This window comes from Kogia breviceps, chromosome 12 (assembly GCF_026419965.1).
Source record: "Kogia breviceps isolate mKogBre1 chromosome 12, mKogBre1 haplotype 1, whole genome shotgun sequence".
In the NCBI taxonomy this organism is placed as follows: Eukaryota; Metazoa; Chordata; class Mammalia; order Artiodactyla; family Physeteridae; genus Kogia; species Kogia breviceps.
The window spans coordinates 96,270,678-96,297,198 of NC_081321.1; the positions used below are offsets into that span (position 1 = coordinate 96,270,678).

Below are 26,521 nucleotides of genomic sequence, written 5' to 3' on the forward strand. Positions count from 1 at the left end.
AGTTTCCTCAAAAAATTTGAAATAGGGCTTCCCTGGTGGCGCAGTGGTTGAGAATCCGCCTGCCGATGCAGGGGACACGGGTTCGTGCCCCGGTCCGGGAAGATCCCACATGCCGTGGAGCGGCTGGGCCCGTGAGCCATGGCTGCTGAGCTTGCGCGTCCAGAGCCTGTGCTCCGCAACGGGAGAGGCCACAACAGTGAGAGGCCCGCGTACCACAAAAAAACAAAAACAAACAAACAAAAAAAAACAGACTGGTAGATACAGAGAACAAATGGGTGATTGCCAGAGGGGAGGGAGTTGGGAGGGTGAGTGAAATAGGTGAGGGAGGTTGAGAGATACTACAAACTAAAAAAAAAATTAATAAAAAAGATACTACAAACTTCCAGTTACAAAATAAATGTCACAAGGGTGAAATATATAATATGGGGAATATAGTCAATAATATTGTAGTGCTTTTGTATGGTGACACATGGTAACTAGACTTATCGTGGAGCTGATGTAATGTATGAAAATATCGAGTCACTCTGTTGTGTACCTTGAACCAACATAGTGTTGTAGGTCAATTATACTTGAATTAAAAGATAACAATAGGGAATTCCCTGGAGGTCCAGTGGTTGGGACTCCACTCTTTCACTGCTGAGGGCCCAGGTTTGATCCCTGGTCAGGGAACTAAGATCTTATCAGGTGCGTGGTGCAGCCAAAAAAACCAAACCAAAACAAAAAATAATAAATGGGGCTTCCCCAGTGGCGCAGTGATTAAGAAGAGTCCACCTGCCAGTGCAGCGGACACAGGTTCAAGCCCTGGTCCGGAAAGATCCCACATGCCGTGGAGCAACTAAGCCCGTGCACCACAACTACTGAGCCTGCGCTCTAGAGCCCGGGAGCCACACCTACTGAGCCCACGTGCCGCTACTACTGAAGCTTGCGTGCCTAGAGCCCGTGCTCCGCAACAAGAGAAGCCACCGCAGTGAGAAGCCCGTGCACCGCAACAAAGAGTAGCCCCCGCTCACCGCAACTAGAGAAAGCCCGCACGCAGCAACAAGGACCCAACGCAGCCAAAAATAAATAAAATAAAAATAAATAAATTTATAAAAAACAAAACAAAATGATAAATGAATAAATCTCTTCTAGTTTAGAACAAAATGATATAGAACATTTTTATCTCCCATGAACTTACACCTTTGCAGGAAGTACACACACGTCTCTCCAGCCTGAGACAACTTCTGATCTGCCTTCTGTCGCTTTAGATTAGCTTGCCTGTTGTGCAATTGCACAGAAACAGAATCCTGCAGAGTGTTCTCTTTTGTGATGGAGCTCTGCTGTAAAAGCAGAGCCCATGTCCCTCTGGTCTTTAGAACATGTTCTTCCCCCAGGTGGCAAGAAGGCAAGTGCTTTATTCCCATCTGACTTAATGGTCTTGAATTTAAATCTCACAATCTGATCCCGATATATATAAAAGTAAAATGCTATAAAAATCCACGCAGTATCCGTTCTAACCTTGCGGCCCCCTGTTTTGAAGGTCAAAGATGAGCCAGATTCTCCTCCTGTGGCACTTGGCATGGTGGACCGCTCGCGAATCCTGCTGTGTGTCCTCACCTTCCTGTGCCTCTCCTTTAACCCCCTGACCTCCCTGCTGCGATGGGGAGGGGCCCACGACTCGGACCAGCATCCCCACTCAGGCTCTGGCCGCAGCATGCTGTCTGTTGAGTCAGGTAGGTGGCGGGCCCCTTGTGCCACCCGGGCCTGGGTGGGCTGCTGTGGCAGGAGAAGGCCCTGCATGCAGCCACTCGGCTTGTCCGCCAGGTCCCAAAGGGCTTTCGTGGGGGGCCCCCACCTGCTCGCTTCTGATAGGGACCGGCATAAGTCGCGTTTCGGAAGTAACGGCACGCCCAAGTTCAGTCAGAAAGAGCCAGACAAGTCAGGAAAAGTCAGTGCTGCCGTAATTGGGGGTTTGAGGGTGTGGCTGTTTGAAGGAGGATGTGGTCTTCTTACTGCCCGAGTCATTAAACCAGTGGCCTAACCCTGCCTTGACTAACGAAGATTTTTGTGGCATCCTGCCCCATAGTGACAAGGGCTACAGGGTTCCTACTTAGGCTGTAGAACTGTCCCAAACTTGCTATAGTGTGGATTAAGGTGCATGTGTTTTTCCTCCCCTATGCACTTCGACATTGTTACTAAGCGAAGCGATCGCATTTGTTCCAAAAATGAGGTAGGAGGCCCTTTGCTCTCACGGTGAGGGGTCAGTCAGGTGCCCTGCAGTCTCCCAGGGCCGCTTCAGGAGGCGCTTCCTCACGGGCTCAGCGGAGACGCGTCTCCTTAGGTTCTGGGGGCTGGTTTGACTGGATGATGCCAACGCTCCTCTTGTGGCTGGTGAACGGTGTGATTGTCCTGAGCGTCTTTGTGAAGCTGCTGGTCCACGGGGAGCCGGTGATCCGGCCGCATTCGCGCTCCTCAGTCACCTTCTGGAGGCACCGGAAGCAGGCAGACCTGGACCTGGCCCGGGTGAGTCCTGCCGCCTGCCTTTCCCCTTCCTGCCCCAGGCTCGGCCCACAACTCAGCAACTTATTCCAACACCCCAGCGTATAAAATACCCAGGGGGCAAGAGGAGGAGGGGACCCTCGCCCCAACAGTTACAGGGCAGCGGAGGAGAGGGCACCTAGGCAGAAGTGATTCCACGGACACGAGCTGAGCTCTCGTCTGTAATATGACGGGAGAGTCAAGTGCTCTGGGAGTGGTTCAAGAGCAGGAAGGCCCTTCCAAGGGGAGAGGACGGCAGGAATAGGTGGGCTTCTGGGGGACTGGCAAGTAGATGGGTATGTCTGGAGTGTAGGATATGTCAGGAGAGACGAGGGCTAAGGCTGGTCGTGTAGCTAGGGGGCCCAAGTTGGAGACGTATTTGACTAGTAACTGATTTGAGGTTTTTGTCCCAGTTCTCTGGAGAACCAGGAAGGGTTTTGAGCAGGAAAATTCGCTGCAAGTCCTCTTTTGAAATCAACAAAGGAGTTTATGGGAAGGATTCTGGGGCAAACTTACGGCACGGAAGGAAGAGTTAAACACCCGTGTCTCGGGAGGAACAAGGACCAGGACAGCCAACAGCAGCAGGTAGCCATGGGCTTGCTCTCCCCGCCTGCAAGCTGCAGAGCCCACGAGAGAGAATTTGGCCAGACAGTCCGTCAGTGGACCTGTCAGCCATGTCCAGGGCTGCGGCTACTGGAATATAGGTGTGGTTGTTGGCGCTACCCCTAACGCAGGATGACACGTACCCCTAGATGTTTATCCTAGAGACAGGCTCAGGGCTGTGTTTTACAAACGTCATTCTGGTGGCTGTATGAAGGGTGGGTTGGAGGGGGGAGACACAAGATGCATGGAAGCAAGTGAGGGTGCTCTTAGAAGAGGCTGGGTGAGAGGTGACAAGGACCTGGAAATTGAAAGGAAAGGCATGAATTCAAGAAGTACTTGAGATGTGAAATGGAAGGAAAGTGGCAGTGACAGTGTCTCAGAGATGAGGGAGGCTGGAAGCTGTGGTGGGCTCCGTCTAACCGTGTTGCTTGGAAGTGCTGTGAGAGGGCTCTGAGGATGAGAAGCTTCCCGACCAGGAGGCAGGCCGTGGGGGGCAAGATGGGTCGGGACCAGGGTGTGTTGGAAGCTGTGCGTCTGCCAGGGGAGGGCGCTCAAGGGTGAGTTGGATTGGTGAGTTGGAAGAGACAAGAGCCAAAGCCCGAGCCTTGGAAACAGCCAACCTTCCTGGGAAAGACGGGTAAGAGGAGCCAGGAGACACAGAGAAAGGCCCACTTCCTTTGGAATCTGTAAACACAGGTGCTTCTCCTGGCTGGAAGGATGGCAGCACCACCTCAGAGGTTGTCATCCTCAGAGCATTGGCATCCACTTTCCCCTTGTAAGGATCCTCTTTTCTGTAATGGTGCAGGAAAGAAAGTACAGGTATCATAGCCACTGAGTGATGGGAAAGGAGAAGAGCGTTAACTCCAGTTTCTCAAGACTGTGTCGCCTCCGGTAATGAGAAAAACAGAGAAAAAGGCCTTCAATACAGGGCAGTAGACTCCCCGCTAGACCCTCTCAGGTTGGCAAAGAGTTGTTCAGATCCTTGGTTAGAGTAGTTTAGCTGTGTATTTGCCTAAAACTGTGGTTCTCAAACGTCAGCAGACATTAGGATCACCTGGAGGCCCCGACCCCAGGGGAGGGTTAGGGTGGGGCACCAAGAATTCACATTTCCCACAAGATTCCCAGAAACCAGTAGCATCTAACAAGATGCTACTGGTCTCTGGGAACCACACTTTGAGAACCTAAAAGTCTAAAAGATCACATCGTTCATCATCTAAATCCATGTCTTCACCTTATGTATGAAAGCTACGGTGCGAAATTTTGAATAGTATTTGCTTGAAGATATAACACAGTACCATCCCAATTTAGTAAAAATCTGGGAGGAAATATATCAAAATGTCAGCAGTCATTCTTTCTGTGATTTCTTTTTACTTTTTTGTAGCTTTCTAAATTTTCCCAGATTTTCTTCAGTGAGCATGTTATTACTCTGATAATCTGGAGGGGTGAACAGAAGGTAAAGAGTTTTTGCTAAAGCAAAACGAAAAGGCCACATCAAGGGCAGCGAACATTACACCTTCTTGCTTCTTGCTAGGGGGATTTTGCAGCTGCCGCTGCAAACCTGCAAACCTGCCTGTCAGTGTTGGGCCGGGCACTGCCCACCTCCCGCCTGGACCTGGCCTGCAGCCTCTCCTGGAACGTGATCCGCTACAGCCTGCAGAAGCTGCGCCTGGTGCGCTGGCTGCTCAAGAAGGTCTTCCAGCACCGGCGGGCCACCCTGGCCACCGCAGGCTTTGAGGAGGAAGCTAAGACCAGCGCCCGGGAGGCAGCCCTGGCCTATCACAGGCTGCACCAGCTGCACATCACAGGTGAGGGCTGCCACCACGGCCCGCCTTGCCTCAAAGTGCCCCCGTGCCGTCGCTGCACCCTGGCGCAGTTTGCCAGTTTTCTGCCCCAGCTGAATGACGTCCCCTTCACGCTACCCGTTTAGGATGGTCAGACAAACAGCCACGGTGGTAAAGATTGCAGTTCATCAATTTAAGACACATATTTTTCACATTAACATCTCTACGCTTGGCTTTGTCCTCTACACAGTGAACGTCATGGTTGAGTTGGCAGTGTTTTTTCCTTGGTGGTACTTAACAGTGAAACTTAAAATCGATGGAAAGCATCGCAGTTCGCGCCTCTGAGTCCCGTTCACCGGCCTGCAGTCATAGCCACTCCCATTACACAGGGCTGGGGCCGAGGGCCAGGCCCGTGACCTGTGTTTTCTCTTGTCCCCAACAGCCTGTGGGGCAGAAAGGAGCACACCGCTGCTGAGTCACAGAGCCTGGCGCCCCATCCAGGACTGTCTGATCACCGAGCTCGCAGGCTTTCTCCTCCGGCCCTGCTGTCGCTCCGACTGTGCCTGAGAAAGCAGGCAAAAGCTTGGGTTGGGGGAATCTGTCGGCAATCGTTGTCCCTTTCTGCCGCCGTAGGCAAGCTTCCTGTGGGATCCGCCTGTTCAGATGTACACATGGCTCTGTGCGCTGTGAACCTGGCTGAATGTGCGGAGGAGAAAATCCCCCCGAGCACGCTGGTTGAGATCCACCTCACGGCCGCCATGGGGCTCAAGACCCGGTGTGGAGGCAAGCTGGGCTTCCTGGCGGTGAGTGTCCTTCAGTTCCCTTCTGTGGACCTTTGCTGAGCGCCCTTCCCAGCCAGGAGCCAAGATGTGAAGATAGGTGTGGGCCCCCCGCCCTTGGGGGCCGACCACCTAGAGGGGTAGACATTCATTCAGTGGGTCACATTCCACAGATACTTAGGGCAGTGAGCACAACAGAGAAATTCCTCCCCTACAAGCACGGCGCCTCAGGGCATGTTAGTGCCCTGAGGTGAGAGGATGGATTCAGTGATGAGAGTGGCCTGTTTTCGGGGATTAATATATGACTCTTCTGCTTGGAATCTTCTGGTTCTTTTACTCACTCAGAAGTATTCGATTTGGTGGCTTGTGTTGGCCACAGCACTGTGGGTCCGGAAGTGGAAACAACGCATGTATTGTGAGGAGCTCAGGCCAGATTCTGGGTGGGGACTGGGGTTTCAGGCACCTCCAGCGAGCCTGACACAGGGCCAGCCTCGGGAATTCACAACTGGATAATTCACAGTCCTTGTTACCAGCTAGTTCCCAGCCCCTGCTGACCTCGGGCTTCCTCTCACTGCAGCAGACAGAGGCACGTTTCATTCAATGTCTGCTTTGGGTAGGCTGACGAACACATCAGCTCTTTCAGAAAAGAATGATCACGTCCCCCCATCCGTTTCCATATCTCATTAATAACGCTGACGAGCTGAGAGCGAGCAGGAACGTGCCCTGTGGTGAGTTTCTTGGAGTGTGTGTCACTGTAATCTGGGTGATGAAGGGCATGGGAGAGCCCAGTGTACTTCTGTGTCTCAACCCTGTTTCCAAGACCCACATAAGATAGTTCATTCAGCAAACGTGACTGAGTCCCTGCTCTAGGCCAGGCACTCCCCAGGGAGGACATCCGCCCTGCCTGGGGGAGCGCATAGTGTGTCCGGGAAAGCAGACCAGCGCCAGGCCTTCGGGGCGGTAGGTGAGTGTGAGGCTGGGGCTCACCTGGCTGCCCAGCGAGCACCCTGGGCCCCCCACCCCATCGTAGAGCAGGTCAGGGCGGGCTTCCTGGGCAAAGCGGGTCCAGGCTGAGAGCAGTCCTAGTGCTCTGGGCCGGCGTCGTTCCATTTGTGACTTCTCTGCCCCCAGAGGCATTTGGAAGGCAGTAATTTTATGGAAATACAACATACCTACAGAAAAATATGCACGTTTTAACTTGACAGCTATTTTCACAAAGTGAATTTATGCGTGTAAACAACCACCCAGATCAAGAAGTGGTACGTTCCCATCACCCCCAAAAGCCTCCTGCAGGCCTTCACTCATGCTGCCCTCCCGCAGAGGTAACCGTCATTCTGATTTCTGTCACCGTAATTTAACCCACCTGTTGTTTGTTGTTCCTGTAAACCTTTTATTGAAGTACAATATACATGTAGAAAAGTACGCAAATTTTAAGTACACGGGTCAGGGACTTCCCTGGTGGTCCAGTGGCTAGGACTCCACGCTCCCAATGCAGGGGGGCCTGGGTTTGATTCCTGGTCAGGGAACTAGATCCCACATACCGCAACTAAAAAAGATTCCCTCATGCTGCAACTAAAGATCCCACATGCCGCAACTAAAGATCCCGCGTGCCACAATGATGATCCCGTGTGCCACAACTAAGTACTTATTTGGCACAGCCAAATAACTGATAGATAAATAAGAAAATATTGTAAAATAATATTAATAAATAAGTACACAGGTCAGTGACTTCACAAAATGAACACACTCTTACAACCAGCAGACAGATCAAGAAACAGAACACGACCAAGATCTCAGAAGCCTACCTTGGGCCCCTTGCAGTCAGCAAACTGCCCCTCCCCCCAAGTCCTCCAGCCAGGTGACCAGCATCCCCATGAAAGGAGAGTCACACATATGTCCTGTGTATGTCTGGCTGTCTTCACTCAGTGTCATGTGTAAGGTTCATTTATGTTGCGTGTACTCACAGATTGCCCATTCTCATTACGTTATAGTGGTCCATTGTATGACTAGACGCTTACAAATGGACTTTTGGGTTGTTTCCTGTTTTTGGTTATTGTGAATAGTGCTGCTGTGAACATCCCTGTTCATCTTTCAGTGAACATGTGGCTGCGTTTCTGGGATGGCACTGCTAGGTCAGAGGTGATGCATATGTTCAGCTTCAGTAGACATTGCCAAAGTGGTCGTACCAATTTTCACCTCACCAACAGTGGAAAGAGTTCCAGTTCTGCACCCTCACCAGCCACGTGACAGTGTTGTTTTTCTGGCCCCGCTGGCGGTATCTCATCGTTTTCATTTGCAATTCCCAGGTGATGAAAGATGTTGAGCACCTTTTCCTTGGCCGTTTGGATGGTCTCTCTTGTGAAAACCCTGTTCAAGTCTTTTACCTGGTTTTTATTTGTGACGTCTTTCTTTTTGTTAGTTTGAGGTGTTCTTTATTCTGGCTGCGATCCTTTGTTGGATATGTGCTTTGTTCTGCATATATCCTTTCCCTCTGTGACTTGCCTGTTCTCTCTCTCAGTGGTGTTGATTGATGAGCACAAGTTCTTTTTTTTTTTTTTTTTTTTTGCTGTGTTGGGTCTTTGTTGCTGCACGCGGGCTTTCTCTAGTTGCGACGAGCAGGGGCTACTCTCTTCGTTGTGGTGCGCGGGCTTCTCATCGCGGTGGCTTCTCTTGTTGCGTAGCATGGGCTCTAGGTGCGCGGACTTCAGTAGTTGTGGCACGAGGGCTCAGTAGCTGTGGCTCGCGGGCTGTAGCACGCAGGCTCAGTAGTTGTGGCGCACGGGCTTAGTTGCTCCACGGCATGTGGGGTCTTCCCGGACCAGGGCTCGAACACCTGTCCCCTGCATTGGCAGACAGATTCTTAACCGCTGCACCACCAGGGGAGTCTGAGCACGAGTTCTTAATGTTCATGAAATCCAGATTATTCGTCTTTTCCTTAGCAGTTAGACATTTTATGTCCTGTTTAATATATCTTTATCCTACTCCAATGTCATGAAGATACTCTCCTATGGTATCTGCTAGTCACTTTATTTTCAAATGTTCACACATAGGTCTATAATCCACTTGGAACTGATTTTTAAATTTTTAATTTTATTTATTTATTTACTTTTGGCCGTGTTGGGTCTTCGTTTCTGTGCGAGGGCTTTCTCTAGTTGCGGCAAGTGGGGGCCACTCTTCATCGCGGTGCACGGGCCTCTCACTGTCGCAGCCTCTCTTGTTGCGGAGCTCAGGCTCAGTAGTCGTGGCTCACGGGCCCAGTTGCACCGCGGCATGTGGGATCTTCCCAGACCAAGGCTCGAACCCGTGTCCCCTGCATTGGCAGGCAGACTCTCAACCACTGCGCCACCAGGGAAGCCCGGAACTGATTTTTGTATGAGTTGGAGGTAGGGGTGCAAGATCGACTTTTTTTCATATGTATTATCTCCCAACCCCAGAATCTGTTGTTAAAATGACTGCTCTTTCCTCACTGCACCAAGTGGCACCTTTTGCGTAAATTAAATGTCCACGTGTGATGAGTCTCCTGGATGCTCTAGTCAGTTCCATTGCACCAACACCGCACACCCCTAATGGCCAAGCCCTTGAATACGTCTTGATATCTGCAAGTGTCAGTCCTCCGGCTTTAGTGACTAGTGTTTGCGCTTTACCTTTGCCATATAAATTTTAGGATCATCCCATCATCCCAGAAATCCCACTGGGGTTTTGACTGTCTTTATTGTTAAGACACAGCTGTTCTTTAATGGGCTACTCAGCACGTTTGAGGAAGGCATGTGTGTAACAGCTGAGGATCAGGAAAATGGTTCCCTAACGAGTGTCCCCCCACCCCCAGAATATTGGGTAGCCTAACAAGCAGTGAGCCGTTTCACGTGCATTTCCTCCGTTGTCTTCCTGCCCGTCAGGACATACCTGCATTGTAATTTATTTAATGTGATCGTATCAGAAACCCTGTTTTGCCACTTGCTTTTTTCAACCAGATCATAAGTCTTGGGCCTCTTTCTTTGTTGCCTCCTGTTCCACAGAGGTACCTGCTGCTCCAGCATGTGTAAATACCGTCCTTGATGGAGCTGGTGTGCCGCTACTAGATGTTGGGGTTGTTTCCAGCATTTGCAGTTAGAAACAGTGCTGCAGGGGGTACCCTCGCCCGCTTGTGCAAATACCTCTTCAGGTGAAGCCTAGAGGCGGAGATGCTGGGTCAAGGAGTCTCAGTATTTGGAAGATCAGTGGTATCGCCAAGTGTGCATTTGCAGTAAGGTGGGAAAAGGAGAGGAACCGGTCTCTGGGAAAGTAGCTGCCCCTCTCATCCGTTTGCTTCTCTTGGAAGGGGAATGAGAGACCCAGATAGTACTTCCTTAAATAGGAAGAAACTTTGAATTTGGTGGAATGTATTTAGCCAGCAAATGAGTCAGGCGTTGGGGGTCATGCAGAGGGCTGGCCTCCGTGAAAATGGTGTAGACCAGAGGTTGCCAAGCTTTCTTGGTTCGCGGCACCCGTTGTGCCTCAGTAATTTTTTCATGGTTTCCTTGGGCTAAAGGAAACACCTAACAGTTCTGTTTGTTAATTAGGTGCAAACATCTTAGTAGATATTTGTCTTAACAACTTAGTGGCCACTTGGGAAAATAATACACAAAACTGAAGGAAAAAATAATGTTTGAGTTCTTTTCTTAATAACCATAGATACTTAACTAATGGGATGTGTGTGCCTGCTGCATGTGCCTTCTCAGACTTTGAAATCAGGCTGGACGCCACCACCTTCACTTCCTGTCCCACACCAGCTTTCACACCACACTTGCTTTTTATTGCAACAGCCTCCAAAAACTCAGCTTCCCAAGGATGACACCACCCAGAGGACGGTCATGCAGTCTCACATTGAGACCGAACTGCCTCCATCTAGCAGTTTACATGGTGTCCGATTCATGTTGAGCATTGCTGTGTTTCCCCCCAGAGCGTGAAATATCCAGCGGCACCCCTGTGAGTTTGCTGCGGTGCTTTGGGGTGCCTTGGCACACAGTTTGAGAACCACCGAGTCAGACTGGAGTGGGAGGACGTAACCTGGAGTTGGAACTGGCCCAGGGGTACAGGGTGGCCCTCAGGATCCAAACAGTTCTGAGTCATCTGCCACAGCCGCTCAATTCAGCAATTAGCAGATGAGCTATGGCGGTGAGGTTGCGCCTCAGCCCCAGCTTGAGTGAATTCTGGTGTCTGTAAAATTTAGGAAAATGATCATGGGGTGGTAATACCAAGAAAATTAAAAGAGCAACAGAAGTGGGCTTTCCCCGGTGGCGCAGTGCTTAAGAATCCGCCTGCCAGGGGCTTCCCTGGTGGCGCAGTGGTTGAGAGTCCGCCTGCCGATGCAGGGGACACGGGTTCGTGCCCCGGTCTGGGAAGATCCCACATGCCGCGGAGTGGCTGGGCCCGTGAGCCATGGCTGCTGAGCCTGCGCGCCCGGAGCCTGTGCTCCACAACGGGAGAGGCCACAACAGTGAGAGGCCCACGTACCGCAAAAATAAATAAATAAATAAATAAATAAATAATAAAAGAATCCGCCTGCCAATGCAGGGGACACAGGTTTGAGCCCTGGTCTGGGAAGATCCCACATGCCACGGAGCAACTAAGCCTGTGTGCCACAACGACTGAGCCTGCTCTCTAGAGCCTGTGAGCCACAACTACTGAAGCCTGCGCGCCTAGAGCCTGTGCTCTGCAACCAGAGAGGTGACCGCAGTGAGAAGCCCGTGCACCACAACAAAGAGTAGCCCCCGCTCGCCGCAACTAGAGAGGAAGCCCACACACAGAAACGAAGACCCAACACAGCCATAAATAAATAAATGAATTTATTTAAAAAAAAAAAAAAAAAAAAAAAAGCAACAGAAGTCATTTTCTCAGTCTCCCTTCTAGAAGCCATACCGTGGATGACTATCCCAGGATTTATAGTTCTTATTAATTCAAACCACTAAACCGGAGCTCCCCCTCCTGCTGAGATGTGTTAAGTTTTTCTCTTCTAAGAATTAAGCTTAAAAATGTATTTTAACTTAAATGATTTTCTAAATCGCTTCTCTGGGTTCCTCTTGCAATATCACCTAAACGGGCTTTGTTTCTGCTTCTGTTGCTGACGCTTGGGCCCTTCTTAGGGATCAGTGGTCCTAGATTTTCCCCCGGAGCAGCCGTCAGGTTCCCTTGCTTGTCGGGCATGAGCTCTCAGGAGAGAGCGGGGGGGCAACTCTTAGAAGGTTCGCAGTCTTCACAGGGCCTGGAATTACCACCAAGCCACCCCCAACCTCTGTCCCCTTCAGGCTCCTCAGCTGCTGTTCTCTGACCATTGCAGTTACAGGCTCACATCCAGTGGGGGCTTTGTTGAGGGTCAGGAGAAGGTCATGGAATTCTCTACATTTGCTCTCCAGTCCCCTTTTTAAAGTATGGTGGTCAGCAAAGAGGAGGAAAGGCCATTAGTGCTGCCGGCCCTGTGATTAGAGATTTAAGTGACATGCCCCGCCTGGTCCTGTGAGTGCTGTGATACATTAGAGAACAGTTTGGCCGGGTCCTTTTCTTCTGGATTTAGGCAGCCGTCTCCAGGTTCCCCCAAGAAAGCCAGTCTCCTTGGTCCATGTTCCTTGAGTGGTACTTTGGCAGGGCTATTTCTGACCCTGGCCTTCAAGTCTTCTGAGGCCATCACATTAGCTGATGGCTGCTCAGAGCCCAGTAAAGGTCAGAACCATCAGACTGAACCAGACAAGGAGGTGGCTGCCTTCGTTGGGGAGGTGAGGGTTGCAGTGTGAAGGTTGAGGTCCCCTGCCCGGCACAGCAGCCCCTCCTCCTCTGGGCTCCCTGCTCTCACGCTTCTCTCTCCCTCCATCCTCTGCTGAGCTTCTCATTCAGATTGGCCCGTATCGAGTGGTTTTTATGGGTTGGAAAACATGGGTTTTAGAATAAAGATATCCTTACTCAAGAAATGACACAGTTTCTGAAAACATAGACAGCATCGTCCCTACAATTCTTATTCCTGGGGCCCTGGAGTGATGTTATCCTGTGGGCAGAAGAGGGGCCTGGGAAACTGGGGCGCTGGCTCTTTGAATTGTCCAGCAAAGAGGCTTTCAGGTCTTTTCTTCACTAGACCAGTGTTCACGTCAAAGGCTCATCCAGGGATGGCAGGGGGTTCTCTTTAGGGGGTTGGACGAGTCTCAGGGCTGCCCTTTCTCTCCAGAGCTCTCTAGAGTGACAGTGATGGTAAATAACAGTCACTGACCACTTGCTGGGTGCCTGTTCTAAACTCTTCACACTCAGAGGTAAAAGAGTTGAAAATTAGTCAAAGCAGAATACAGTTTTGCCTAAAAATACTCTGAAAGATATGTAATTAAAATGACAGATGAGAAAAAGTCCCAGGATCCAGGGGGCCACCTGGCTGGGGTGCAGCGCCATTGACGGGGCTGAGGGCTAAAGTGCCGCGAAGGGCCTGGGGGAGCCCTCCTCAGCTCTGCAGGCTGAATGCCAGCACAGCCCAGAACAAGATTCGAGTCGGGTTAGGCAGACCCAGCAGGTGCAGCTGGGCCCCCGTGGGTGCCTTGAGGCCCCACCCCCATCCAGCTGGGGCTTGTACGTGGTCATCGAGCCCGGCAGGCTCCCCGGAGCCATGGCCCTGGTTTCACTGAGGGCATTTCCTTCCAGGTATGTGAGTGCCCCAGCCCTCCTGCTGATCTCCCTTCCCCAGCCTGCCTCCACCATGGTGGCGCAGCCAGCGTTCTGCCACCCTGCTGTCACCGTGGTCCTTGTCCTTCCACAGAGCTACTTCCTCAGTCGCGCCCAGAACCTTTGTGGCCCCGAGCGCAGCGCTGTTCCCGACTCGCTGCGCTGGCTCTGCCACCCCCTGGGCCAGAAGTTTTTCATGGAGCGGAGCTGGTCCGTGAAGTCGGCTGCCAAGGAGAGTCTGTACTGCGCCCAGAGGAACCCAGGTGAGAGCACCTGTGCAGCCGTGAGAGCCACCGGTACCGCAGGGTGGCTACACTCCAGACACGTGGGGACACGGGATGCCTCAGCCGTGTTTTCCTTAAACTCAGGGAGGTCATGAGCCTGGTCAACAGCTAAGCTGGGTTTGCAGCTCGCCTCTCTCTGACATGCAGAGCCCTTGGTCCTGACATCAGTCACACCGCCACACGTTACTAATGGTGATTGAGCACCAGCTGGAATCTTGCCCTTGTTCTGGGCGCTTTGGAGACTCAGAGGATGTGTGGGGTTGCTGTGTGTTGGCCCCAGTCTCCCGCTCCCCCGGAAAGCAGACAGACATAGACGGAGCAGTTAGGGAACAACAGGCGACAGACGGTCATCAAGTGCTCAGAGTGGTGGCAGGGACAGGGCTCCAGGCGTCGGGAGGAGATGCTGGCTTGCTGTCCCGGTGTCTGACAGTGACTGGAGTCCCCTTGCCCGGCTTCGGAGCAGAAGAGGCTGTTGGGGTTGGCTCAGACTTGAGCAGCCGTGGCTTTCTGCTTTCTGCGCTTTTCCTTTCTCTGAACTGGGAGTCTGGGGCGAGTCAGACATGTCCTGCAGGTACAGGGGTGTGTGTCAAACATTTTGTGGGGGAGGGAGGTTCCACCGTCGTTTCTTTTTAATAACTTTATTGCTCAAAGGAAGAGTGATGTGCAACACCAGAAAGTAAGGATGAAAGCAAAAGCCATCGTAAATCTCGGCTGCGTCGCCAGGCTGCTTTGTCTGCGCCGTGGACTGCCCCTGGCTCTCTCACCTCTGGTGGCTCTGGCTCTAGGCCTTCTCGCCCAGAACGTGTTCATAAGTGTCCTGCCTCCCCGTTCTTGTCAAACTGAAACCCACACAGCTGTGGCGTGTGAGTGAGGGGAAGGCTCGTGACACCCTGCTTTGGGCCTGCCAGCTGGGGCGGGGGGCCTGTCGGTGACAGTCAGCTGTCACAAGCATTGCAAGGCTTCTTGTTTAATAGGCTCAGCAAGACAATTGCTGGCCACAGGCCCCACGCAAAGGCTCTGGTAAGCGGGAGCGGGGTTTCCCCAATCCCGCCAGGCAGCAGCCGGCGCCACGCTCCCCTCTGCCGGCTGTCCTCCGGAGCCACAGGAGGAGAGGCAGGTCCCTGAGACGTGCACAGGTGTACCGTCCACCTCCCCATCTCCCGTCTTCTGACAAGGCTTGTGGCCGCCACGCAGCTCCCAACCTTGAACGGAAGCGCTGGCCGTTGCGCCAGGAGGCATAGCACTCCTCACACGCCCCCCCGAAGCCAGTCCGGGACCCACGTAGTCTTGGGCTTGCCAACCCTCCCCGCCCCCATCCCCACCATCTGACTGTCTAACAAGCAGTTCTGGGGTCTGTTGAGGACGTTTGCCCCCATTCGGAGGGGATGGCTGCTCCTTGGCTTCCTCTCCCCTCCCTCTATTTCCTCTGTAAGGCGAAAGGAGCCTGTAAGTGAGACCCACTTACCCCTGCTCCTGGCCTGCCTCCTCCTCTTCAGCTGACCCCATCGCCCAGGTGCACCAGGCCTTCTGCAGGAACCTGCTGGAGCGAGCTGTGGAGTCCTTGGTGAAACCTCAGGCCAAGAAGAAAGCTGCAGACCAGGAAGAGGAGAGCAGGTACTGACCCTGGGAGGGGCCCCCTGCCTCGGGCCGTCTGCCCGGGAAGCGCAGAGGCGGCTGTGAGGCCTAGAAGGAAACAAGCCCTAGTGTGGGGTCAAGAGGGAAATCCAGTGATTCCTTCATGTTGATTTCTTGAAGCTGGCAGCCCCACGAGAGCCCTCTGTGGGCTCTGACCTGGCCTCTTTGCCTTTTGCTGCCAGACCAGTGTATCACTTACCGCCTTTTTCTCCTTTTGACCCATCCCTTCACCAAGTGGAGTCAGTTCTTGGGGCAGTCAGGGATTTGATTCTTTTGTGTTGCTCTTTGCCGGGGGAAGGGTGGCCTGTGGAGGGTGTGGAATGGAATGTGGGGAGCTCGGCAGAAGGCAGGCGCCCTGGCCCAGACGTCTTGTGGGACCCCGGCCTGTACTGAGTGTGTCAGGCAGAGTCTTATTCTTACAGGGTTACTGAGCGCAGAGTCAGGCCTGAGAGGCTCGCGGCCCGGGTCCGGACTGGCGCGCACCTGAGCGGAGAGGGGAGGGCGGTCCTGCCTGGGAGGCCGGAAGCCTTCTGGGCAGAGACGACAGTCGAATTGGGTCTTGAAGGGCGAGGGACGCAAGAGAAAGCTGGCTCTCCCGGCAGAGGGGACACTGGCAGGCCCGGTGTCGGCGGCCTGGGGAGAGCGTGAGCGGTGCGGGAGGCGGAGCCCGGGGCGCCGGCGTGGGGGCCTCAGAGCTGGGGGCGGACCCGCCACGCCATGAGCGTGCTCCTCGTGTACGTTCTGATGTGGGGGGCCCTTTCTTTTCTTTCTAGTGAATTCTCCAGTGCTCTGGAGTACCTGAAGTTACTTAACTCTTTTGTGGACTCCGTGGGGATTGTGACCGCCCCCTTCTCCAGCAGCTGCGTGCTCAAGTCCGCCCTTGGTGAGCATCTTGTGGGGCAGCTCCGCAGGCCTCAGGTTGCTTCATTCAGCCCTTCACAGCCCTCGTGTCCCAGGGTCCAGGGTTAGTTATGAGTCTGCACTCGAGAATCTTCTCTGGATCTGAGGTGTGTATCTGCGGCCCCCATGTAGCCCCCATGCACGGTTCCCCCATGCTGGACAGTGTCTTGGGGGCAGGAGATCATGATTCTCCCAGAAGTGTGACGATGAGTGAGTCAGTGTCCTCCCTGGGCCCCGCATGGGTGGGGCAGGTCATGAATTCTCCCAAACGCTCAGAACGGGCAGCAAGTGGTCCCAGCACCGGGAGCTGGTGAGGGGCTCACCTTTCAATACACAGTGGTCCCCGGGGCTGCCCTTGGCTCTGACACTCTGCCAAAGAGGCCTTTCATCCGGGCATCTATATTGCTGCAGTACCCGTCGCCTTGGGTGGCACAGCACAACCGCCGACTGAATCGGCACCAGGACATTCTTTGCTTCCGTCTCTCGACTGCCGTTTGGCTGATGGCACACGAGCTGTCACCTCTTGCGCTTCTGAGGCTGCTGGGGGACAGCGATGTGGAGCTCCCTTCTGGCCGCTCTCCCTAGACAGAGAAGGATCGCAGAGTAGCAGCCGCCCCGTCGTGACCACTGACCTCGTGGCCTGTCTTTATTTCAGAGTTTAGAAAAGAACATGTTCTTAGGCCTTTCATCGTACAGGTCCACTGAGAAAACTTGGCCTCGGAGAGGAAAACACTAAAAAGATTCTAACCTGAGTCTGTTACTACAAACACTTTGGAAACACCACTTTTCACAACTGTTGGAAGTTTAGGTTGTTTCCAGCTTTTTACTTAAAAATAACACCACAGGGAACATCTTCGTTGAGCCTTTTTTCTCTATTTAGGCCAATTTCTTTGTGATGGATTGCCAAAAAAAATGGGATTACTAGGTTAATAGGAGTGAACATGTTTAAGGCTGTCAGTACAGATTGCCGGCTGTGTTGTGAGATGGTGCTGGGTGGAGCTCGCACCAGCATCGTGTGAGAGGGTAGCCCACGGGCCCCGGCCCGTCTCCAGGAGGGAGAGATGGCACGAGCGACGGCGGCCAGGTGCGGCCGGCGGGCTCTGGTTTCTGTGGGTGCTGGAGCAGCCTTTGCTTCTGTTCACCTCTAGGTCCAGACGTCGTCTGTCGGTGGTGGACGTCCGCAATCACTGTGGCCATCAGCTGGCTCCAGGGAGACGACGCAGCTGTGCGCGCTCACTTTACCGAAGTGGAGCGTGTTCCCAAGGCCCTGGAAGTGACAGAGTGCGTAGCCCCCCTTGACCACTTGCTTGCTTCTCTCCGGGGGAGTCCCCAGCGCCAGCTGTGCCAGGCTCACTGGGTTAGTGGGAGGGAGCATGTCTGGGTGGCCATCTGGGTGAAGGGTCAGGCGGACCGGGGACCGCGTGACAGATGGAGCGATGCAGTGAGGGGGTGAGGGCACCATGCAGAGACCACACGTGGCGAGCACGTCTGCCCGTGTGTGTCACCCCGGCAGCAGTCAGCGCTGCTTCCGGGCCTCCGTGCACAGGCTGACGGGGCAGGGAGAGCCGGCAGCCCCCAGCGTCTCCAGAAGCTCCCGGTGGAGCCAGGCAGGGTGCTGATGGCTCACAGCCAGCACCGGCTCGTGAGGGACCGAGGAGCCTTCTCTCACGTGCCAGCACTGCATCCAGTTTCCTCTCCGCCCCCGCCCCCCCCCCCCCCCCTGCCGGCGCTATCACTGAAAAGGCCTTCAGCGCCAGGCATCACCGGAGAGCTTTGGACAGTCCACTGGCGGGACTCACGCCTGCTGCTTGGGGGCGTCGGGCCCGTAGTGCCCGGCAGCCTGCCGGCACCCTGGCTGCTTCTGACTGCATCTGACTGCATCTGACTGGCCCTGGCATCTTCTGCCATTCGAGAGAAATTGGAAAATGCTCCACGACGGAAAGGCCTCGCCCGGGTCTCTCCTCAGAGCCGAGGCTGGGCAGATGCTTAGCCAGGAGAGCGGGAGGGAGCTGAGAAAAGCAGGCTGAGGCAGGTTCCCTAAAGTCGGTCTGGCACTCCAATTTCATTTAAGTGACCCATTTTTAAGCACCCTGACCAGCGAGCACCCACTCTGTGTGTGTTTTCTCCCAGCGAACACACCTGGCGAAACTGAGGCTCGGCGGGTAAATCATCCAAAGTCACCTCACTTCTAAGAACAGAGCCCCGGTGTGCAGCTAAGACCCCCGGCAGGTGTTCTGCCCCCGAACTCAGTCACTCCGGGGTCCCTTTGCTCTTCAGGGATAATGATGCTGTGGGACCCCTCCCCCAATCCCAGCCTCCCCGCTGTCTCCCTGACCTGCGCTGTGAAACGAGGCTACGTTTCTCCAAAGAGTTGAACACCCAGCTTCTGGGGCAGCGGCCGTTATAGAACAGGTGCAGATAATGGGACCAGTACTGTACGTCACCACAGGTAGCAGCGAGTGATATTGTGGCTACTTTACAGATGAGGAAACTGAGACACAGATTGTTTGAATGACCATCTTAGGCGGCTTCTCAGTGGCAGTCCTGGTGGTTGAGCCTCTGCGTCTCCGATCCCTTCCTGTCGGCCGCGAGCCGCATTCTGAGCTCTCCTGTACCCCTTCCATGATTCCGTCATTCTTTCCGCGAATACTTAGCTGAGGGCGTACTCGGTGTCAGCTGCCTTCTAGGTTCTGGGAGGCGGCAGTGAACAGGACCGCAAGTTATAGCCGTAAGCGAATAGACAGTGGCCGGCCTGCTCAGCGCCTTCTCCCTGCGGGAGCTGTGCCTGTGCCAGTCCAGTCTCGGCTCCCGTGAAGCAGCCAGCGCATCGCTGGGAGGGGTTCCGGGCCAGAGGCCGCTCAGCCTCCGGGAGTTTGCACAGCGCCTGGTGAGGGAAGGAGGCGCATAATTGGGGGAGCCAGGGGGCCTGACCCGGGGGGCAGCCAGAGGAGGCTTGCAGGGGACAGGACGGGAGAAGGTGGACCAGAGGGCCGGGCAGGTGGAACAAGTCTCAGGAGACAAGTGGGAAATGGTGAGAAAGGGTATTCCAGGCAAAGGCACCCACGTCAGCAGAGGCAAGGAGTGAGGAAGGGAGAGGAGATGAGCTTCGGTTGCCTGGAGCCTGGAACAAGGTCAGAGGCAGACGGGAGGCAGGGCCGCAGCCAGGCTGAGAAGGGCCTTGTTTAGAGCTTGCTCTCTCTCTGCTCCCCTCACTTCCTTCTCCAGCCAAGCTCGTTCCTGGATATTCTCACGTGTGTCAGACACTCAGGGCCTTTGCATATGCCGCTCCTCTGCCTGGAACCCTCCTTCCTAGAAATGCACACTTCTCCTTCCCCGGTTCCTTCAGGAGTTCCCTCAGGTCCCTTCTGCGCGAGTGTCACCTTTCCAGAGAGGACGTCCTTGACTATCCTTTATGAAATGCCACCCCCTTCCTCTGCGTGGCTCTCCTTCATGGCACACGCACCACCTGGCATTACGCAGTCGGCATCTAATGCATTTATTATCCTACTCCTTCACTAGGAAACGAACGCCGTCAACCTTCCTTGAATGAGGAAGGTGCTTAGGGGGTGGGAAGCCTCCCTCACTCAGGGCTAGCATTTCCGGTCTGGAGCTGGGGATCTGGAACCATTATGGTGGCACTTGGTTTAACAGACAGACCCACGTGTCACAGCAGCGAGGGGGCAGTCGTCTCCGGCTTGGGCTCCCCCTTTATTCTCCGCAGGCGCCGTGCACTGACCTCCTGCCTCTCGCCTCTCTCACCGCCCAGGAGCCCCCTGGTGAAGGCCGTCTTCCACACCTGCAGAGCTATGCACGCCTCACTCTCCGGGAAGGCGGACGGGCAGCAGAGCTCCTTCTGCCACTGCGAGAGGGCCAGCGGCCACCTGTGGAGCAGCCTCAACGTCAGTGGGGCCGCCTGCGACCCAGCCCTCAGCCGTGTGAGTGGGGGCTTCTCTGGCCCCTGGGGGAGGTGCTCAGCTCTGCTGGCTAAGAGCGCTCTGACCCGCCTTGAGCCCAGCCAGCCCATGGGGCTGTGCGAAAGACAGACCAGCAGGCAGCCCCCTTCCCCAGAGCGTAGCTACCTGTGGGTCCAGGTGGGTTTCCTTTCAGTACTTGGACGAGCGTATTCCCACCTGAGTCCTGGGTCCCGCGGGCCCTCAGCTTGGTCAGCCCCAGGCGAACCTCAGCTGGCCAGGGCTCTGCATTTGTTCCAGGCAGCTTGCCCGACTCCCCAGGTCCCCGCGGGCCCCCGCCCCTCGCATGCACATCCTGAGCCAGCTGAGCGCCCCGGGCACCCCCGTGGCTGGCTGCACACCCACGAGCGGGCAGCTGTGGTGCATTGTAGTTGCATTGCATGTTCTGGCGGTACCCGTGCAATGTTTCCACAGTGCATCCCAGAGGCCTGCCCAGCCCTCAAGAGACTTCCAGCCAGGCCTTGTCAGAGGGCTCTGCTCTCGCTGTTGGGTCACAAGGCAGGGCCATCCGGGAGAGGGGAGGGGAGGCGTGCACGCAGCTGAAGGTGAAGCATCATCTGTTCACAGGGAGGAGTGTGGTTTCACTCCAGGAAGGGAGACAGAAGGTATGTCATGGAGGGTCTGGCTCTGAGCCCCTCACTAGGGTTTGGTCTGGCACTTCTGGCTAGAGGTCATCAGTGGCCTCGGACCCTGGGGTGAACCCAGGACAGCAGCCAGCCCTGCGGGACAGGCAGTGTGCCGACAGGGCCCAAGACCAAAGGCTCGATCGAGGGGGAGCCGCAGCTTGCTTTGTGCGGTTCCTCGGCTGGTGTCCAGAACTGTTTATCTTCATGAGAGAACTAGACTGTCTCAGCTTAGTTTGGGGAAGGAGAGAGAGGCTGTGGGCACCCTTGGGATTGGGGTTCCTGTGTGGGAGAGTGGGCCTAGAAGAAGGGAACTCCACAGAGGCTGGCCTCCCTCGGGGCCAGAATGCAGCCCCAGGCTGCTACCCCACTTCTTAGAAGTGCCCCCTTTGTTTGAGGAGAGAGACCTCGTCCGTGTCCCCACCAAAGCTGTCAGGAGCCAAAAAACACTGTGGCCAAGGGTCAGGCCACCTGCAGGTTCAAGGCAGGGTCCAGGGTCTGGGGCAGCACTGTGACCTCCCCAGGTCCAGCACCCTGGAGAAGGGGAAAGCCAGGCCGGACAAGACGAGGCATGGCCTGGGGGAGGCCACCGGAGCCTGAGAAGCGCTGCTCCGTGGTGCGGAGGGCCCGCCGGAGCAAGGCAGGTGCCCGGCCTTGCTGGTGCCTGGCGGCATCTGTGCTTCATGGCGCCAGCGCGGCTGAGGCCAGTGCTTCTGCGGCCGGCACGGTGCCTCCGCGCGGTGCTCTCGTGTGACTCACGCCCACTGCAGCCCTGAGGCGCCCGTTTTGTGGGTGAGGAAACTGAGGCTCAGAAAGGTTTGGTCATATGTCAGGGTAGATCTGGGTCAGTGGATCCAAACCCAAGCATTCAGCTGCTCTGCGGCTCTGCCTTCTTGGGCTCCTGTCTCCCCGACCCCAGAGGCCACTTGGGCCGGGCCTCGGTTGCCCTCTGTTGAAGCGAGCCTCTTCTCCCTGGTCCTCCATCTCCAGGCTGTGCTGCCACTTCAGGCTTTTGGATTCCACTGGAAGGATTGGGCCGAGGCACCTTTTGAGTATCTCAGCCTCCCGGCCAGCCATGGGACGGCTCCTGTGAGGTGGGAGGGACCTGACTTCCTATCAGACCCGTGACGGTTTTATTCCTGTCCTCGCCACTTGTGTCCCCTACACGAGCCTGCAGCCTCTCTCTGAGCCTCGGCTTCCTCACCCGCAAGATGGGAGAACAGGTCTACCACCTGGGGCCGTGGAAAGGACTAGATGCCTTGAGCTTAAGTCCGCTCTCCAGCTGTTCTCTTGTTCGCTGTGGGGTGTTTTCCAGGCTCCCCCGTCTGGGGCTCTGCCCTTCGTCCTGGAGCTGCCGGGTGTCAGGCTGGGGAGGGCTGGTGGGCGCTGGGACCCTTGCCCCAGGAATCGGCCAGTCAACGTGTCTCCTCCCTCGCGGCCCACCCTGCAGGTGGTCCAGCTGCTGACCTGTGACCTGCTCCTGTCGCTGCGGACAGCGCTCTGGCAGAAGCAAGCAGGAGCCAGCCAGGCCCTGGGTGAGACCTACCACGCGTCGGGCGCCGAGCTGGCTGGCTTCCAGCGGGACCTGGGCAGCCTGCGCAGGCTGGCACATAGCTTCCGCCCGGCCTACCGCAAGGTGAGGCCCGGCCTGCTGCCGGGGGAGGGCAGAACCCAGCACAGCACTGGCCTGGGGTCGTGGCGTCGGCCTCCCGAGCTCAGCTGAGCTGTCAGGCGCTGGGCTGGGTGCCATGTATCCCTTTGTTTGGCTCATGTTGGTGGAGTACTTGCTGTGTGCCCAGCCCTGGAGCGTGGTGGTGAGCAGGCCACATGGCCACAGACAGAGGACAACACAGATTGCGCCTCACCAGTTAAACTCGGGAATGGGGGCTGTGGGGGCAAGAAGGGGCTCCCGGCCCGAGCGGAGGGGGTGGGAAGGCCACGAGGAGCTCTACTCTGGCTTTCATAATCCGTGTCAGAGCAGCAGGATGCCCCTAGACATGCCTTTCATTCTTTTTCTCAGCCACGGCGGCCTTTGGTTCTGCTGCCCGACGCCCCACGTAACATCCCCTTGGCGATGGCTACACGGTCTGAGATAAACTCTGAGGGCAGATGTGTAACTGGGCTTACTGGACGCAAATCATTTCATTGTTTGGTTTATTTTTATTACCAATTAGGGTAATACACTCAGCATGTTCTCGACGCCTGAATTATTTTCCAGAAATTCAAGCGAGAAGGCCAGAAGTGTGGGGAGGAAGGGTGTGAAAAAGAAGGGCTCAGGGTGAGGCTGCCCCCACCCTAGGGTGCTCTGGGGTCCTCGCAGGGTTACGCTGTGGTCCCTGTGTGCAGCGAGCCGGGACAGACACGGCAGATGGAGTACAGTCATGTGAGGGCCAGCCCCCTCGCCGTGGAGAAGAGGAAGTGTGCCCCGGGCACTGTGGCCCCCATCAAAGGCCTCCTCAGAAAAGACTGCCACCTGCCAAAGCCCTTCACCGCCTCCCCCGCTGCCTTCCAGGGCAGCACTCCTCACACGCTGAGACGTTAAGGTGTAAAACAACCTTGAGATGTTAAGAAATTAGAGACCTAGGCCTGGCCGCCCCATCCCCAGTGACTCAGAAGAGCTGCAGACTTTTCACCTGGAAACCTCTGGACTCTGTTCCTTTCTGAAGAAACAGGAGGCAACAGGACCCCGAACCTCCTTGGTGCCAGCGCAGCCGTCCTCCTGCCCCCTCCTGTCCCTGCCTCACCTCTGTCCTGCTTTCTAGCTGGAGGCAGCCTCCAGCGAAGTGAGGGTCCCCCCTGGCTACTTGTCCTCCAACCCCAGAGGGCTCATTGGCGCTCCCGGTCAGCCGTAGAGGAGGCAGCCCTTGTCCTCTTTCTCAGCTCAGCGGCCGTCTTGCTCCTGCCCCACCAGGTGGCCTGTGCTCTGTTCCCCTTTCCTGCCTGGCTTGTGTCGGGGGTCAGAGTGAGGACGAGAGAGGTTGCTTTCAAGGGGTGAGCGGGGCAGGGTGTTGTGGAGAGGAGAAGGGGTGCTGTCGGGTGGCGGACGACATGCTGCAGGGAGAGAGACCTACTGGGGCACAGACAGGTGAGGACCCCCGGCTTGTGTCCCCCTGCACCTCCCAGGTGTTCCTGCACGAGGCCACCGTGCGCCTGATGGCGGGGGCCAGCCCCACCCGTACCCACCAGCTGCTGGAGCACAGCCTGCGACGGCGCACCGCTCAGAACGCCAAGCACGGTGAGCCCACCAGCACCCAGCGCCTCGGCCTGGGCGGGCCCTGCCTGGGGAGGGGCGGGGAAACGGGGGGAGGAGCCCAGCCCTGCCCTGCCCTGGGCATCCGCAGAGTTCTCAGAGGCCGCTCGAAACCCAAGGCTTGATTTGGTGGGTGCCGGGGGAGGGTCCATGAGGTGCTGTGGGGCCGGGACGGCCTTGGTCGCGTTGTCACGGGTCCAGCCCCGAGTGAGGAGGGGACAGCTGCGGCGTCGCCCCACTGCGGGAGCCGGAGCCCCTGATGGGCCACACCTCAGCCCCGCCTCGGAGTAGCAGCCTGTGGCAGGAGTAATAATAGCCTGTGGCAGCGGCGGGTTCAGCTCTTCTCGTGAACTAGGCAGGGCGCTGGAGCCTCCCTCACTTGGGGGGTGTGAGGATTAAATAAACCAGCTCACACCGAGCCCTGGGAACAGCGCCTGCGTCCGGGCGGGCTCTCATCTCAGCGAGTGCGTGTCTCATGGTTCCCACAGGAGAGGCGGACGCCTGGCCCGGCCAGCGAGAGCGGGCCACCGCCATCCTGCTGGCCTGCCGCCACCTGCCCCTCTCCTTCCTCTCCTCCCCGGGCCAGCGGGCGGTGCTGCTGGCCGAGGCCGCCCGCACCCTGGAGAAGGTGGGCGACCGGCGCTCGTGCAGCGACTGCCAGCAGATGATTGTCAAGCTGGGGGGCGGCACTGCCATCGCCGCCTCCTGACCCCCGGGCTCTGCCCAGCTCGGCCACCACTTCCCTCTGTCTCTGTCTCTCCCTCCTCTCTGTCTGTGTTCCTCTCCCTCCTCCTCTGCCTCCCAGTCTCTCCCTCCTCCCTCTGGGAGCTGTGGGATGAGCCGTGGCATGAGCCGTGGCTTCCGAGCTGTCACCTGCCAAGGCTTTTGGACCACCTCAGGCTAGTGGGCCCCTTGGGCAGAGCCCCTTAAAGCTGCTGTGGATAGATGCCCACAGTCCAGGCCCCAGTGGGCCTGAGAGAGGAAAGTCAGGGAGGGACAGGAATTGGGGGCACCCCGACTTGGAAGCAGCAGGGGAGCCCCCAAGCTGCCCGGCCCCACCTCCAGCCCTCCCAAGACACTCTCTCCTGTGAACGTCTCTCCCCGCGTTTTCCTGCTTCCTTGTTTTTTATCAGGCTTTCCCTCTGGGGGACTTAGGTCGCTGGGCACCAGAGCGCTTCACCCTTGGCACTGTGCTCAGCACGCCCCCCCTTTTTATACGAATGTTTTTATATCAGTGTGCTTGGGGTTGCCGTGATGCAGGGCTGAGTTGCTGTGGCATCTTTCTTTCTCTCCCTGGGTCTGCGTCCCCTCCCCTGTGCCTAACAAAGCCAGTCCATTGTTTCCTCTTTACTACACAGGACAGCCCTTGGGAGGTGGGGGGTGGGGGTAGGGGGCAGACCTGGGGATGGATGAAATACTGTCAGCATAATTTTTTAATTTTTTAAAAAATAAACGGTATCTTATTTAAGTGTCCTGTTCCTTCCCGCTCCCCCGCCCCCTGGGATGTCAGCCTAACCTTGGGTTAGTCCCAGGGGGTTGGGAAAGATGAAGCCACCCATTAAGGACTGGGGACCAGGGCCCTTCAGTATGGCTTCTCAGCTCCCTGTCATCCCAACTCCTACCTCCGTAGTCTGTTTTTATCCCTAATTGTTGACCTGAAAATAAACCAGGGTGGCAGGGACCAGACCCCAACCCCTCCCCAGTGACAAGCCCCTCCCTCTTCAGGGTGGGCACAGTGTTGCCCAAGGTGGGCACTAGGAGTGAAGCCCCCTTCCTCACGGGGGGCCCTGGAAGGAAAAGTGGCCCCACTTTTCTGGATCCCTTGGCTTGGTGCCTAGCCAGAGGCCATTTCTCCTGGGACCCGAGGGCTGCCTGGTACCCCGGGGCCTGCTGGGAGCCTGCGAGGGGCTGCCCTCCCTCCCTTCCTCCCTCCCTGTGCTTCTCACCCACTCAGGCTGGTTGGGGCAGAAAGTGGGCCGGGACCCCAGCACAGATCGGGGTAAACACAGCGGGGAGGGGCTCCTCTGATGCCAAGTGCAGGCTGGAACAGTCAGCTTGGACCTCACCCACTTTTTCTCTCCTGCCCACCCCCCCCCTCACTGTAATTTATGACCCCTGCCCACTGGGTGAGCCTGCCTTTGTGTCATGTGTATATACTGTGCCTTTTCTCATTCTTGTTTAGGGGTGGGAGGGGGTGCTTTTTCACGGAACAGGGGGATACACCTCTGGCTTCCTTGATGTGGAGTCATTCACTGTGTCCTGGATGTAGGTTATTGAATAAACGCAGATTGGTGCCACCCAGCATGAGGCGTGTGAGGCTCTGTGGCGTGACCGCCGTGGCGACCGCACGGCCCGGCCTCCGGGGGGTCAGAGGCTGAGGACAGGCGCTCGCGCTCTGCCGAGAGGCCCCGGCGACTTCGGTCTGACGGACCTTCCTTGCCTGCGTGTGCACCTGGCCCCTTCCTCCCAGTGCCGGCTGCCGGGCTCACACTCCAGGGCTGGGA

At 56.1% G+C, this 26,521-nt stretch overlaps 1 protein-coding gene across 1 annotated transcript in view; it reads left to right on the forward strand.

Moving 5' to 3' along the window:
• SREBF2 (sterol regulatory element binding transcription factor 2) overlaps positions 1-26,319 on the forward strand; it is a 56,707-nt gene extending 30,388 nt beyond the window's left edge. Inside the window, exons 8-19 of the mRNA XM_059081044.2 lie at positions 1,520-1,712; positions 2,321-2,502; positions 4,652-4,925; positions 5,535-5,704; positions 13,449-13,617; positions 15,135-15,252; positions 16,047-16,156; positions 17,322-17,454; positions 19,940-20,108; positions 22,218-22,403; positions 23,891-24,002; positions 24,506-26,319. Coding sequence (XP_058937027.1) covers positions 1,520-1,712; positions 2,321-2,502; positions 4,652-4,925; positions 5,535-5,704; positions 13,449-13,617; positions 15,135-15,252; positions 16,047-16,156; positions 17,322-17,454; positions 19,940-20,108; positions 22,218-22,403; positions 23,891-24,002; positions 24,506-24,726 — 2,037 coding nt within the window. The 3' untranslated portion in view covers positions 24,727-26,319. The remainder of the gene's footprint in view (positions 1-1,519; positions 1,713-2,320; positions 2,503-4,651; positions 4,926-5,534; positions 5,705-13,448; positions 13,618-15,134; positions 15,253-16,046; positions 16,157-17,321; positions 17,455-19,939; positions 20,109-22,217; positions 22,404-23,890; positions 24,003-24,505) is intronic.
• Positions 26,320-26,521: the final 202 nt, after the last annotated feature.